At 44.6% G+C, this 15,112-nt stretch overlaps 1 protein-coding gene across 1 annotated transcript in view; it reads left to right on the forward strand.

Annotated features, from left to right (window-relative positions):
- camkvl (CaM kinase-like vesicle-associated, like) overlaps positions 1-15,112 on the forward strand; it is a 94,839-nt gene that overhangs the window by 7,461 nt on the left and 72,266 nt on the right. Inside the window, exons 2-4 of the mRNA XM_052484156.1 lie at positions 3,317-3,448; positions 3,854-3,928; positions 6,941-7,079. Coding sequence (XP_052340116.1) covers positions 3,317-3,448; positions 3,854-3,928; positions 6,941-7,079 — 346 coding nt within the window. The remainder of the gene's footprint in view (positions 1-3,316; positions 3,449-3,853; positions 3,929-6,940; positions 7,080-15,112) is intronic.

Raw genomic sequence — 15,112 nt, forward strand, 5'->3', positions numbered from 1 at the left:
AAGTTAATTGACATCATGCCAGGGCAGATTGAATGGGCTGCCATCAGTCAGGATGTGGCCCAGAAGTTAATTGACAGCATGCCAGGGCGGATTGCAGAGGTCTTGAAAAGGAAGTGTCAACACTGCAAATATTGACTATTTGCATCAACTTCATGTAATTGTCAATAAAAGCCTTTGACACTTATGAAATGCTTGTAATTATACTTCAGTATTCCATAGTAACATCTGACAAAAATATCTAAAGTCACTGAAGCAGCAAACTTTATGGAAATTAATATTCGTGTCATTCTCAAAACTTTTGGCCACGACTGTACACTTCCTCAAATTAGTCAGAATTCATTTAAGATTAAAACTCTCCTTAGTTTTGACGTTTTTTGTTGAGGAGATCGTAGTCGCGCAATTTTACATCTTACTAATACGTTTGGCGATTAGTCTCTCGTTAAATGACAGCGAACACTTCCTTAAAGAATCCCTACTGTTGACCAATCACAGACAAAGGGGCGTAGACTTCGGTTTGCCTTGTGAACATTTTTGTGTTCCAAAACAAACAAAAACGTTACAAAATGTTGTCATAATATATGCACAAACTTTTCCCAACTTCCTCCCAAAAATGTGGTAAATGAGTAAAAAAAAATATATATATATATATGTACTACAGAGCTTTCGGAAAGCATTCAGACCCCTTCCCTTTTTACACATTTTGTTACGTTACAGCCTTATTCTAAAATGGATTAAAAATATATATTTTCCTCATCAATCTACACACAATACCCCATAATGACAAAGAGAAAACAGATTTTTTGACATGTTTGCAAATGTATTACAAATACAAAACATAAATACCTTATTTACATAAGTATGCAGACACTTTGCTATGAGACTCGAAAATTGAGCTCAGGTAAATCCTATTTCCATTGATCATCCTTGAGATGATTCAACAACTTGATTGGAGTCCATCTGTGGTAAATTAAATTGATTGGACGTGATTTGGAAAGGCACCTGTCTATATAAGGTCTCACAGTTGACAGTGCATGTCAGAGCAAAAACCAAGCCATGAGGTCAAAGGAATTATCCGTAGAGCTCCGAGACAGGATTGTGTTGAGCAACAGATCTGGGGAAGGGTACCAAAACGTTCTGCAGCATTGAAGGTCCCCAAAAACACAGTGGCCTCCATCACTCTTAAATGGAAGAAGTTTGGAACCACCCAGACTCTTCCTGAAGCTGGCCGCCCGGCCAAACTGAGAAATCAGGGGAGAAGGGCCTTGGTAAGGAAGGTGACCAAGAGCCCAATGGTCACTCTGACAGAGATCTATAGTTCCTATGTGGAGATGGGAGAACCTTCCAGAAGGACAAACAGCTATGCAGCACTCCACCAATCAGGCCTTTAAGGTAGGGTGGACAGATGGAAGCCACTCCTCAGTAAAAGGCACATAACAGCCCAAAGGCACCTAAAGGACTCTCAGAGAAACAAGATTATCTGGTCTGATGAAACCAAGATTGAACTCTTTAGCCTGAATGCCAAGCGTCATGTCTGGAGGAAACCTGGCACCATCCCTACGTTGAAGCATGGTGGTGGCATCATCATGCTGTGGGGAAGGTTTTTAACAGCAGGGACTTGGAGACTAGTCAGGATCGAGGGAAAGATGAACGAAGCAAAGTACAGAGAGATCCTTGATGAAAACCTGCTCCAGAGCCCTCAGGACCTCAGACTGGGGAGAAGGTTCACCTTCCAACAAGACAATGACCCTAAGCACACAGCCAAGACAATGCAGGAGTTGCTTCTGGACAAGTCTCTGAATGTCCTTGAGTGGTCCGGCCAGAGCCCGACTTGAACCCGATCGAACATCTCTGAAGAGACCTCAAAATAGCTGTGCAGCGATGCTCCCCTTCCAACCTGACAGAGCTTGAGAGGATCTGCAGAGAAGAACAGGAGAAACTTCCCAAATACAGGTGTCCCAAGCTTGTAGCATCATACCCAAGAAGACTGGAGGCTGTAATCCCTGCCAAAGGTGCTTCACAACAAAGTATGTGATATTTCATAATTTTTTTACACATTTGCAAAAATTGCTTTGTCATTATGGGTTATTGCGTGCAGATTGAGGGGAAAATGTTTTTAATCCATTTTAGAATGAGGCTGTAAGGTCCTCAGTTTCTCTGGTTTTTCTATTTCGAGGTCTGTGTTTGGGTAAAATTAAAAATGTTGTTCTATTCTATTTTTGTTTTATTCTATTAACTGCTGACAACATTTCTCTCAAATTAAAATATTGTCATTTAGAGCATTTATTTGCAGAAAATGACAACTGGTCAATATAACAATGACGATGCAATGTTTTGTCAGAGCTCGAATAATGGAAAGAAAATAAGTTCATTTTTATACAACACAATACTAATGTTTTGACCTGTTGGCAATACCTTTTTTCCTTATGATTCATTGTTTTACTGTCTGTTTTGCCATTTATGAATGTGTTAATCATGTGTTTCTATGGCCTATAGCAGTAAAATGACAAATTCAATATATATATATTTTTTTTAATTGTATGTTTTGTTGTTACCTAAAATTCGAAATCAAATTGATAAATGATCCATGGTGAAACAATTTCATATGTTTAGGGTTAGTAGAATGCATCTGTCCTCACTCGCTCTCTCTCCTCTCTCTCTCCTCTCTCTTCACTCTCTCTCTCCCCTCTCTCTCTTTCTCCCCTCTCTCTCTGTCTCTCTCTCTCTCCACTCATTCTCCACTCCGTCTCTCTCCCCTCTCTCTCCTCTCTCTCACTTTGTCTCTCTCCCCCCTCTCTCACTCCTCTCTGTCTCTCCCCTCTCTCTCCCCCCTCTCTCTCTCTCTCCCCTCTCTCTCTCTGTCTCTCTCTCTGTCTCTCTCTCTCTTTCTCTCCACTCCGTCTCTCTCTGTCTCTCTCTCTCTCTCTCTCTCTCTCCACTCTCTCTCTCTCTCTCTCTCTCCGTCTCTCTCTCCTCTCTCTCTCCTCTCTCTCTATCTCCACTCCGTCTCTCTCCCCTCTCTCTGTCTCTCTCTCTCTCTCGCTCTCTCTCTCTCTCTCTCTTTGTCTCTCTCCCCTCTCTCACTCCTCTCTGTCTCTCCCCTCTCCCCCCTCTCTCTCCCCTCTCTCTCTTTGTCTCTCTCCCCTCTCTCACTCCTCTCTGTCTCTCCCCCTCTCTCTCCTCTCTCTCTCTCTCTATCTGTCCCCTCTCTCCATCTGTCCCCTCTCTCTCTCTGTCCCCTCTCTCTCTCTCTCTCTCTCTCTCCCCTCTCTCTCTCTCTCTCTCTCTCCCCCTCTCTCACTCCTCTTTCTCTCTCTAGGAAGGAGTTCTGTGAGCTGTGTATGGCTAAAGACCGACAAACCAACAAGGTGTTTGTCTGTAAGAAGTTTCTGAAGAAGGACGGGAGGAAAGTACGCAAGGCTGCCAAGAATGAAATCCTGATCCTCAAAATGTACGTGATCCTGTTTAAATGAGTCTTTCTTTGTGCATCTGAGTGGGAGTAGAAACCCTGACGGAACATTTGAAAGCAGGCTTATCAAAGTACAGCTGGCGGTTTTTGTTTCCGGTTTTCTACATTGATAAAGCCAGGGAGTCCACACACCTGGCATCCCAAATGAACCCCTGTGCCCTGTAGAGTCTACTACTTTCAACACTGGTACAGGGAGGCATTTGAGATGTTCTCCTAAAGCAGGGAGCCATTTGAGATGCAAACCTGATCTCCGGATCTAAAGCAGACATTAATTTAAAGGAATAATTCAACCCAGCCAGCAGACACTGAGGTCCTCAGTCCTCAGCCAGACGTAGTCAATAGAAACCAGTTTGTGTGTCTGAATGCCTCCTCCTCTGGCTGTTCCAGGGTCAACCATCCAAACATCCTCCAACTGATCGACACTTTTGAGACGCGGAAGGAGTTCTTCATCATCCAGGAGCTGTGAGTACAGGGTGTCTACTGTTTTCATGACCTCCAGGACTACAGGGTGTCTACTGTATTCATGACCTCCAGGACTACAGGGTGTCTACTGTATTCATGACCTCCAAGACTACAGGGTGTCTACTGTATTCATGACCTCCAAGGCTACAGGGTGTCTACTGTATTCATGACCTCCAAGGTTACAGGGTGTCTACTGTATTCATGACCTCCAAGACTACAGGGTGTCTACTGTATTCATGACCTCCAAGACTACAGGGTGTCTACTGATATTCATGACCTCCAAGGTTACAGGGTGTCTACTGTATTCATGACCTTCAAGACTACAGGGTGTCTACTGTATTCATGACCTCCAAGACTACAGGGTGTCTACTGTATTCATGACCTCCAAGACTACAGGGTGTCTACTGTATTCATGACCTCCAAGACTACAGGGTGTCTACTGTATTCATGACCTCCAAGACTACAGGGTGTCTACTGTATTCATGACCTCCAAGACTACAGGGTGTCTACTGTATTCATGACCTCCAAGACTACAGGGTGTCTACTGTTTTCATGACCTCCAAGGTTACAGGGTGTCTACTGTATTCATGACCTCCAAGGCTACAGCTCCAGAGTGTGTTTTACCACGGTGCTCTGCTCCTGTCTGCAACAGAGGAAATACACTATTTTAGCTAGATTAGATATTTATTTATTTCATAAAACTGCTGTAGTGGTGACTGCACAACCACCACTGTTTTCCTAAAGCAGTACTAATGGATGAGTGTTTCTCCTAGAGGGTGTAGGCAGAGACTCCCTGTGAGAATTAAAGAATAACAATCGTTGTCAAAAATCAGCATGAGCTCGCGATTGACTGTCAACACACTCACACACACACGTTTTACAGCTCATTGGGTTAGCTCTGGGCTCGGAGGGCTCTTATTGGATAACTGCGATTAGTTTATAACAGATTGCAACAGATATGAGACGGGAGTTAATATTAAAGTAGAGTGACACAGATACAAGCACACTAATGATGAAAGAGAGACCAGGGATCTGTTGGACCAGGGGTAATGAGAGAGAGACCAGGGGTAATGAGAGAAAGACCAGGGGTAATGAGAGACAGACCAGGGGTAATGAGAGAGAGACCAGGGGTAATGGGAGAGAGACCAGGGGTAATGAGAGAGAGACCAGGGGTAATGGGAGAGGGACCAGGGGTAATGAGAGAGAGACCAGGGGTAATAAGAGAGAGACCAGGGGTAATGAGAGAGAGACCAGGGGTAATGAGAGAGAGACCAGGGGTAATGAGAGAGAGACCAGGGGTAATGAGAGAGGGACCAGGGGTAATGAGAGAGAGACCAGGGGTAATGAGAGAGAGACCATGGGTAATAAGAGAGAGACCAGGGGTAATGAGAGAGAGACCGGGGAGCCGTTTGACCAGGGGTAATGAGAGAGAGACCAGGGGTAATGAGAGAGAGACCAGGGGTAATGGGAGAGAGACCAGGGGTAATGGGAGAGAGAACAGGGGTAATGGGAGAGAGAACAGGGGTAATGGGAGAGAGACCAGGGGTAATGAGAGAGAGACCCGGGGTAATGAGAGAGGGACCAGGGGTAATGGGAGAGAGACCAGGGGTAATGGGAGAGAGACCAGGGGTAATGGGAGAGAGAGAGACCAGGGGTAATGGGAGAGAGACCCGGGGTAATGAGAGAGAGACCAGGGGTAATGGGAGAGAGACCAGGGGTAATGGGAGAGAGACCAGGGGTAATGGGAGATAGAGAGACCAGGGGTAATGGGAGAGAGACCCGGGGTAATGAGAGAGAGACCAGGGGTAATGGGAGAGAGACCAGGGGTAATGGGAGAGAGACCAGGGGTAATGGGAGAGAGAGAGACCAGGGGTAATGGGAGAGAGACCCGGGGTAATGAGAGAGAGACCAGGGGTAATGGGAGAGAGACCAGGGGTAATGGGAGAGAGACCAGGGGTAATGGGAGAGAGAGAGACCAGGGGTAATGGGAGAGAGACCAGGGGTAATGGGAGAGAGACCAGGGGTAATGGGAGAGAGACCAGGGGTAATGGGAGAGAGACCAGGGGTAATGGGAGAGAGACCAGGGGTAATGGGAGAGAGAGAGACCAGGGGTAATGGGAGAGAGACCAGGGGTAATGAGAGAGAGACCCGGGGTAATGAGAGAGAGACCAGGGGTAATGGGAGAGAGACCAGGGGTAATGGGAGAGAGACCAGGGGTAATGGGAGAGAGAGAGACCAGGGGTAATGGGAGAGAGACCAGGGGTAATGGGAGAGAGACCAGGGGTAATGAGAGAGAGACCAGGGGTAATGAGAGAGAGACCAGGGGTAATGGGAGAGAGACCCGGGGTAATGAGAGAGAGACCAGGGGTAATGGGAGAGAGACCAGGGGTAATGGGAGAGAGACCAGGGGTAATGGGAGAGAGACCAGGGGTAATGGGAGAGAGAGAGACCAGGGGTAATGGGAGAGAGACCAGGGGTAATGGGAGAGAGATCAGGGCTAATGAGATACACTCATCACTAACTCTACTTGCAGTCTACTTGTGGACTGAGCTCCCGAGTGGCACAGAGGTCTAAGGCACTGCATCTCAGTGCTTGAGGCGTTACTACAGACACCCTGGTTTGAATCCAGGCTGTATCACAACCGGCCGTGATTGGGAGTCCCACAGGGAGATTTAGATAGGATACGGCCCAGCGTCGTCCGGGTTTGGCCGGAGTAGGCCGTCGTCCGGGTTTGGCCGGAGTAGGCCGTCGTCCGGGTTTGGCCGGAGTAGGCCGTCATTGTAATTAAGAATTTGTTCTTAACTGACTTGTCTACTTAAATAATGATTACGTTAAAGAAAATGTAATGGACTAATAACAAGGTGTGTGTGTGTGTGTGTGTGTGTGTGTGTGTGTGTGTGTGTGTGTGTGTGTGTGTGTGTGTGTGTGTGTGTGTGTGTGTGTGTGTGTGTGTGTGTGTGTGTGTGTGTGTGTGTGTGTGTGTGTGTGTGTGTGTGTGTGTGTGTGTTGCAGGGCTACAGGCGGTGATGTGTTTGACTGGATTCTGGACCAGGGGAATTACACAGAGAGAGATGCCTCCAACGTGATCAAACAGGTTCTAGAGGCCGTGTCCTATCTACACTCACTCAACATCGTGCACAGGAACCTCAAGGTAGGTCACAGGGTGTGTTAAACCAAGAAACCTTGAGGAGTCCCTCCTAACATTAAAGCACCCCTCCCCTCATCTTCCCCAAAGCTAAATCTCCTTCATTTAGTAAACACAGGGACTATGGTTACATGCACACAATAATATGATTATTGTGAATAGTCCGATTAAAATAATAATTTGTTTAAACCGCTTATATTCTTTGCAAGAAGAAGGATTTCCCTAGTAATTTATTACATGGACAAATCTAAAATCAGGCTACCTAAAGGGGAGTTCAAATCAGGCTGGCTACCTAAAGGGAGTTCAAATCAGGCTACCTAAAGGGAGTTCAAATCAGGCTACCTAAAGGGGAGTTCAAATCAGGCTACCTAAAGGGAGTTCTAATCAGGATACCTAAAGGGGAGTTCTAATCAGGCTACCTAAAGGGGAGTTCTAATCAGGCTACCTAAAGGGGAGTTCTAATCAGGCTACCTAAAGGGGAGTTCAAATCAGGCTACCTAAAGGGGAGTTCAAATCAGGCTACCTAAAGGGAGTTCAAATCAGGCTACCTAAACGGAGTTCAAATCAGGCTACCTAAAGGGAGTTCTAATCAGGCTACCTAAACGGAGTTCAAATCAGGCTACCGAAAGGGAGTTCTAATCAGGATACCTAAAGGGGAGTTCTAATCAGGCTACCTAAAGGGGAGTTCTAATCAGGCTACCTAAAGGGGAGTTCTAATCAGGCTACCTAAAGGGGAGTTCAAATCAGGCTACCTAAAGGAAGTTCAAATCAGGATACCTAAAGGGGAGTTCAAATCAGGCTACCTAAAGGAAGTTCAAATCAGGATACCTAAATGAAATTCAAATCAGGCTACCTAAAGGGAGTTCAAATCAGGCTGGCTACCTAAAGGGAGTTCTAATCAGGCTACCTAAAGGGAGTTCTAATCAGGCTACCTAAAGGGAGTTCAAATCAGGCTACCTAATGGGAGTTCAAATCAGGCTACCTAAAGGGAGTTCTAATCAGGCTACCTAAAGGGGAGTTCTAATCAGGCTACCTAAAGGGGAGTTCTAATCAGGCTACCTAAAGGGGAGTTCTAATCAGGCTACCTAAAGGGGAGTTCAAATCAGGCTACCTAAAGGAAGTTCAAATCAGGATACCTAAAGGGGAGTTCAAATCAGGCTACCTAAAGGAAGTTCAAATCAGGATACCTAAATGAAATTCAAATCAGGCTACCTAAAGGAAGTTCAAATCAGAATACCTAAAGGGAGTTCAAATCAGGCTGGCTACCTAAAGGGAGTTCTAATCAGGCTACCTAAAGGGAGTTCTAATCAGGCTACCTAAAGGGAGTTCAAATCAGGCTACCTAATGGGAGTTCAAATCAGGCTACCTAAAGGGAGTTCTAATCAGGATACCTAAAGGGGAGTTCTAATCAGGCTACCTAAAGGGGAGTTCTAATCAGGCTACCTAAAGGGGAGTTCTAATCAGGCTACCTAAAGGGAGTTCAAATCAGGCTACCTAAAGGAAGTTCAAATCAGGATACCTAAAGGGGAGTTCAAATCAGGCTACCTAAAGGAAGTTCAAATCAGGATACCTAAATGAAATTCAAATCAGGCTACCTAAAGGAAGTTCAAATCAGAATACCTAAAGGGAGTTCAAATCAGGCTGGCTACCTAAAGGGAGTTCTAATCAGGCTACCTAAAGGGAGTTCTAATCAGGCTACCTAAAGGGAGTTCAAATCAGGCTACCTAATGGGAGTTCAAATCAGGCTACCTAAAGGGAGTTCTAATCAGGATACCTAAAGGGGAGTTCTAATCAGGCTACCTAAAGGGGAGTTCTAATCAGGCTACCTAAAGGGGAGTTCTAATCAGGCTACCTAAAGGGGAGTTCAAATCAGGCTACCTAAAGTGGAGTTCAAATCAGGATACCTAAAGGGGAGTTCAAATCAGGCTACCTAAAGGAAGTTCAAATCAGGCTACCTAAAGGGAGTTCTAATCAGGCTACCTAAAGGGGAGTTCAAATCAGGCTACCTAAAGGGGAGTTCAAATCAGGCCACCTAAAGGGAGTTCTAATCAGGATACCTAAAGGGGAGTTCTAATCAGGCTACCTAAAGGGGAGTTCTAATCAGGCTACCTAAAGGGGAGTTCTAATCAGGCTACCTAAAGGGGAGTTCAAATCAGGCTACCTAAAGGAAGTTCAAATCAGGCTACCTAAAGGGAGTTCAAATCAGGCTACCTAAATGGAGTTCAAATCAGGCTACCTAAAGGGAGTTCAAATCAGGCTACCTAAAGGGAGTTCTAATCAGGCTACCTAAACGGAGTTCAAATCAGGCTACCGAAAGGGAGTTCTAATCAGGATACCTAAAGGGGAGTTCTAATCAGGCTACCTAAAGGGGAGTTCAAATCAGGCAACCTAAAGGAAGTTCAAATCAGGATACCTGAAGGGGAGTTCAAATCAGGCTACCTAAAGGAAGTTCAAATCAGGCTACCTAAATGAAATTCAAATCAGGCTACCTAAAGGAAGTTCAAATCAGGCTACCTAAAGGGAGTTCAAATCAGGCTGGCTACCTAAAGGGAGTTCTAATCAGGCTACCTAAAGGGAGTTCTAATCAGGCTACCTAAAGGGAGTTCAAATCAGGCTACCTAAAGGGAGTTCAAATCAGGCTACCTAAAGGGAGTTCAAATCAGGCTACCTAAAGGGGAGTTCAAATCAGGCTACCTAAAGGGAGTTCAAATCAGGCTACCTAAAGGGAGTTCAAATCAGGCTACCTAAAGGGAGTTCAAATCAGGCTACCTAAAGGGAGTTCTAATCAGGCTACCTAAACGGAGTTCAAATCAGGCTACCGAAAGGGAGTTCTAATCAGGATACCTAAAGGGGAGTTCTAATCAGGCTACCTAAAGGGGAGTTCTAATCAGGCTACCTAAAGGGGAGTTCTAATCAGGCTACCTAAAGGGGAGTTCAAATCAGGCTACCTAAAGGAAGTTCAAATCAGGATACCTAAAGGGGAGTTCAAATCAGGCTACCTAAAGGAAGTTCAAATCAGGATACCTAAATGAAATTCAAATCAGGCTACCTAAAGGAAGTTCAAATCAGGCTACCTAAAGGGAGTTCAAATCAGGCTGGCTACCTAAAGGGAGTTCTAATCAGGCTACCTAAAGGGAGTTCTAATCAGGCTACCTAAAGGAGTTCAAATCAGGCTACCTAAAGGGGAGTTCAAATCAGGCTACCTAAAGGAAGTTCAAATCAGGATACCTAAATGAAATTCAAATCAGGCTACCTAAAGGAAGTTCAAATCAGAATACCTAAAGGGAGTTCAAATCAGGCTGGCTACCTAAAGGGAGTTCTAATCAGGCTACCTAAAGGAGTTCTAATCAGGCTACCTAAAGGAGTTCAAATCAGGCTACCTAATGGGAGTTCAAATCAGGCTACCTAAAGGGAGTTCTAATCAGGATACCTAAAGGGGAGTTCTAATCAGGCTACCTAAAGGGGAGTTCTAATCAGGCTACCTAAAGGGGAGTTCTAATCAGGCTACCTAAAGGGGAGTTCAAATCAGGCTACCTAAAGGAAGTTCAAATCAGGATACCTAAAGGGGAGTTCAAATCAGGCTACCTAAAGGAAGTTCAAATCAGGATACCTAAATGAAATTCAAATCAGGCTACCTAAAGGAAGTTCAAATCAGGCTACCTAAAGGGAGTTCAAATCAGGCTGGCTACCTAAAGGGAGTTCTAATCAGGCTACCTAAAGGGAGTTCTAATCAGGCTACCTAAAGGGAGTTCAAATCAGGCTACCTAAAGGGGAGTTCAAATCAGGCTACCTAAAGGAAGTTCAAATCAGGATACCTAAATGAAATTCAAATCAGGCTACCTAAAGGAAGTTCAAATCAGAATACCTAAAGGGAGTTCAAATCAGGCTGGCTACCTAAAGGGAGTTCTAATCAGGCTACCTAAAGTGAGTTCTAATCAGGCTACCTAAAGGGAGTTCAAATCAGGCTACCTAATGGGAGTTCAAATCAGGCTACCTAAAGGAGTTCTAATCAGGATACCTAAAGGGAGTTCTAATCAGGCTACCTAAAGGGGAGTTCTAATCAGGCTACCTAAAGGGGAGTTCTAATCAGGCTACCTAAAGGGAGTTCAAATCAGGCTACCTAAAGGAAGTTCAAATCAGGATACCTAAAGGGGAGTTCAAATCAGGCTACCTAAAGGAAGTTCAAATCAGGATACCTAAATGAAATTCAAATCAGGCTACCTAAAGGAAGTTCAAATCAGAATACCTAAAGGGAGTTCAAATCAGGCTGGCTACCTAAAGGGAGTTCTAATCAGGCTACCTACAGGAGTTCTAATCAGGCTACCTAAAGGAGTTCAAATCAGGCTACCTAATGGGAGTTCAAATCAGGCTACCTAAAGGGAGTTCTAATCAGGATACCTAAAGGGAGTTCTAATCAGGCTACCTAAAGGGGAGTTCTAATCAGGCTACCTAAAGGGAGTTCTAATCAGGCTACCTAAAGGGAAGTTCAAATCAGGCTACCTAAAGTGGAGTTCAAATCAGGATACCTAAAGGGGAGTTCAAATCAGGCTACCTAAAGGAAGTTCAAATCAGGCTACCTAAAGGGAGTTCTAATCAGGCTACCTAAAGGGAGTTCAAATCAGGCTACCTAAAGGGGAGTTCAAATCAGGCCACCTAAAGGGAGTTCTAATCAGGATACCTAAAGGGGAGTTCTAATCAGGCTACCTAAAGGGGAGTTCTAATCAGGCTACCTAAAGGGGAGTTCTAATCAGGCTACCTAAAGGGGAGTTCAAATCAGGCTACCTAAAGGAAGTTCAAATCAGGCTACCTAAAGGGAGTTCAAATCAGGCTACCTAAATGGAGTTCAAATCAGGCTACCTAAAGGGAGTTCAAATCAGGCTACCTAAAGGGAGTTCTAATCAGGCTACCTAAACAGAGTTCAAATCAGGCTACCGAAAGGGAGTTCTAATCAGGATACCTAAAGGGGAGTTCTAATCAGGCTACCTAAAGGGGAGTTCAAATCAGGCAACCTAAAGGAAGTTCAAATCAGGATACCTGAAGGGGAGTTCAAATCAGGCTACCTAAAGGAAGTTCAAATCAGGCTACCTAAATGAAATTCAAATCAGGCTACCTAAAGGAAGTTCAAATCAGGCTACCTAAAGGGAGTTCAAATCAGGCTGGCTACCTAAAGGGAGTTCTAATCAGGCTACCTAAAGGGAGTTCTAATCAGGCTACCTAAAGGGAGTTCAAATCAGGCTACCTAAAGGGAGTTCAAATCAGGCTACCTAAAGGGAGTTCAAATCAGGCTACCTAAAGGGGAGTTCAAATCAGGCTACCTAAAGGGAGTTCAAATCAGGCTACCTAAAGGGAGTTCAAATCAGGCTACCTAAAGGGAGTTCAAATCAGGCTACCTAAAGGGAGTTCTAATCAGGCTACCTAAACGGAGTTCAAATCAGGCTACCGAAAGGGAGTTCTAATCAGGATACCTAAAGGGGAGTTCTAATCAGGCTACCTAAAGGGGAGTTCTAATCAGGCTACCTAAAGGGGAGTTCTAATCAGGCTACCTAAAGGGGAGTTCAAATCAGGCTACCTAAAGGAAGTTCAAATCAGGATACCTAAAGGGGAGTTCAAATCAGGCTACCTAAAGGAAGTTCAAATCAGGATACCTAAATGAAATTCAAATCAGGCTACCTAAAGAAAGTTCAAATCAGGCTACCTAAAGGGAGTTCAAATCAGGCTGGCTACCTAAAGGGAGTTCTAATCAGGCTACCTAAAGGGAGTTCTAATCAGGCTACCTAAAGGGAGTTCAAATCAGGCTACCTAAAGGGAGTTCAAATCAGGCTACCTAAAGGGAGTTCAAATCAGGCTACCTAAAGGGAGTTCAAATCAGGCTACCTAAAGGGAGTTCAAATCAGGCTACCTAAAGGGAGTTCAAATCAGGCTACCTAAAGGGAGTTCTAATCAGGCTACCTAAACGGAGTTCAAATCAGGCTACCGAAAGGGAGTTCTAATCAGGATACCTAAAGGGGAGTTCTAATCAGGCTACCTAAAGGGGAGTTCTAATCAGGCTACCTAAAGGGGAGTTCTAATCAGGCTACCTAAAGGGGAGTTCAAATCAGGCAACCTAAAGGAAGTTCAAATCAGGATACCTGAAGGGGAGTTCAAATCAGGCTACCTAAAGGAAGTTCAAATCAGGCTACCTAAATGAAATTCAAATCAGGCTACCTAAAGGAAGTTCAAATCAGGCCACCTAAAGGGAGTTCAAATCAGGCTGGCTACCTAAAGGGAGTTCTAATCAGGCTACCTAAAGGGAGTTCTAATCAGGCTACCTAAAGGGAGTTCAAATCAGGCTACCTAAAGGGAGTTCAAATCAGGCTACCTAAAGGGAGTTCTAATCAGGATACCTAAAGGGGAGTTCTAATCAGGCTACCTAAAGGGGAGTTCTAATCAGGCTACCTAAAGGGGAGTTCTAAAGGGGAGTTCAAATCAGGCTACCTAAAGTGGAGTTCAAATCAGGATACCTGAAGGGGAGTTCAAATCAGGCTACCTAAAGGAAATTCAAATCAGGCTACCTAAAGGAAATTCAAATCAGGCTACCTAAAGGGAGTTCTAATCAGGCTACCTAAAGGGGAGTTCAAATCAGGCTACCTAAAGGGGAGTTCAAATCAGGCCACCTAAAGGAGTTCTAATCAGGATACCTAAAGGGGAGTTCTAATCAGGCTACCTAAAGGGGAGTTCTAATCAGGCTCCCTAAAGGGGAGTTCTAATCAGGCTACCTAAAGGGGAGTTCAAATCAGGCTACCTAAAGGAAGTTCAAATCAGGCTACCTAAAGGGAGTTCAAATCAGGCTACCTAAAGGGAGTTCAAATCAGGCTACCTAAAGGGAGTTCAAATCAGGCTACCTAAAGGGAGTTCTAATCAGGCTACCTAAACGGAGTTCAAATCAGGCTACCGAAAGGGAGTTCTAATCAGGATACCTAAAGGGGAATTCTAATCAGGCTACCTAAAGGGGAGTTCTAATCAGGCTACCTAAAGGGGAGTTCTAATCAGGCTACCTAAAGGGGAGTTCAAATCAGGCTACCTAAAGGGAGTTCAAATCAGGCTACCTAAAGGGAGTTCTAATCAGGATACCTAAAGGGGAGTTCTAATCAGGCTACCTAAAGGGGAGTTCTAATCAGGTTACCTAAAGGGGAGTTCTAATCAGGCTACCTAAAGGGGAGTTCAAATCAGGCTACCTAAAGTGGAGTTCAAATCAGGATACCTAAAGGGGAGTTCAAATCAGGCTACCTAAAGGAAGTTCAAATCAGGCTACCTAAAGGAAATTCAAATCAGGCTACCTAAAGGAAATTCAAATCAGGCTACCTAAAGGGAGTTCTAATCAGGCTACCTAAAGGGGAGTTCAAATCAGGCTACCTAAAGGGGAGTTCAAATCAGGCCACCTAAAGGGAGTTCTAATCAGGATACCTAAAGGGGAGTTCTAATCAGGCTACCTAAAGGGGAGTTCTAATCAGGCTACCTAAAGGGGAGTTCTAATCAGGCTACCTAAAGGGGAGTTCAAATCAGGCTACCTAAAGGAAGTTCAAATCAGGCTACCTAAAGGGAGTTCAAATCAGGCTACCTAAAGGGAGTTCAAATCAGGCTACCTAAAGGGAGTTCAAATCAGGCTACCTAAAGGGAGTTCTAATCAGGCTACCTAAACGGAGTTCAAATCAGGCTACCGAAAGGGAGTTCTAATCAGGATACCTAAAGGGAGTTCTAATCAGGCTACCTAAAGGAAGTTCAAATCAGGCTACCTAAAGGAAATTCAAATCAGGCTACCTAAAGGAAATTCAAATCAGGCTACCTAAAGGGAGTTCTAATCAGGCTACCTAAAGGGGAGTTCAAATCAGGCTACCTAAAGGGGAGTTCAAATCAGGCCACCTAAAGGGAGTTCTAATCAGGATACCTAAAGGGGAGTTCTAATCAGGCTACCTAAAGGGGAGTTCTAATCAGGCTACCTAAAGGGGAGTTCTAATCAGGCTACCTAAAGGGGAGTTCAAATCAGGCTACCTAAAGGAAGT

This window comes from Oncorhynchus keta, chromosome 28, assembly GCF_023373465.1.
Source record: "Oncorhynchus keta strain PuntledgeMale-10-30-2019 chromosome 28, Oket_V2, whole genome shotgun sequence".
NCBI lineage: Eukaryota > Metazoa > Chordata > Actinopteri > Salmoniformes > Salmonidae > Oncorhynchus > Oncorhynchus keta.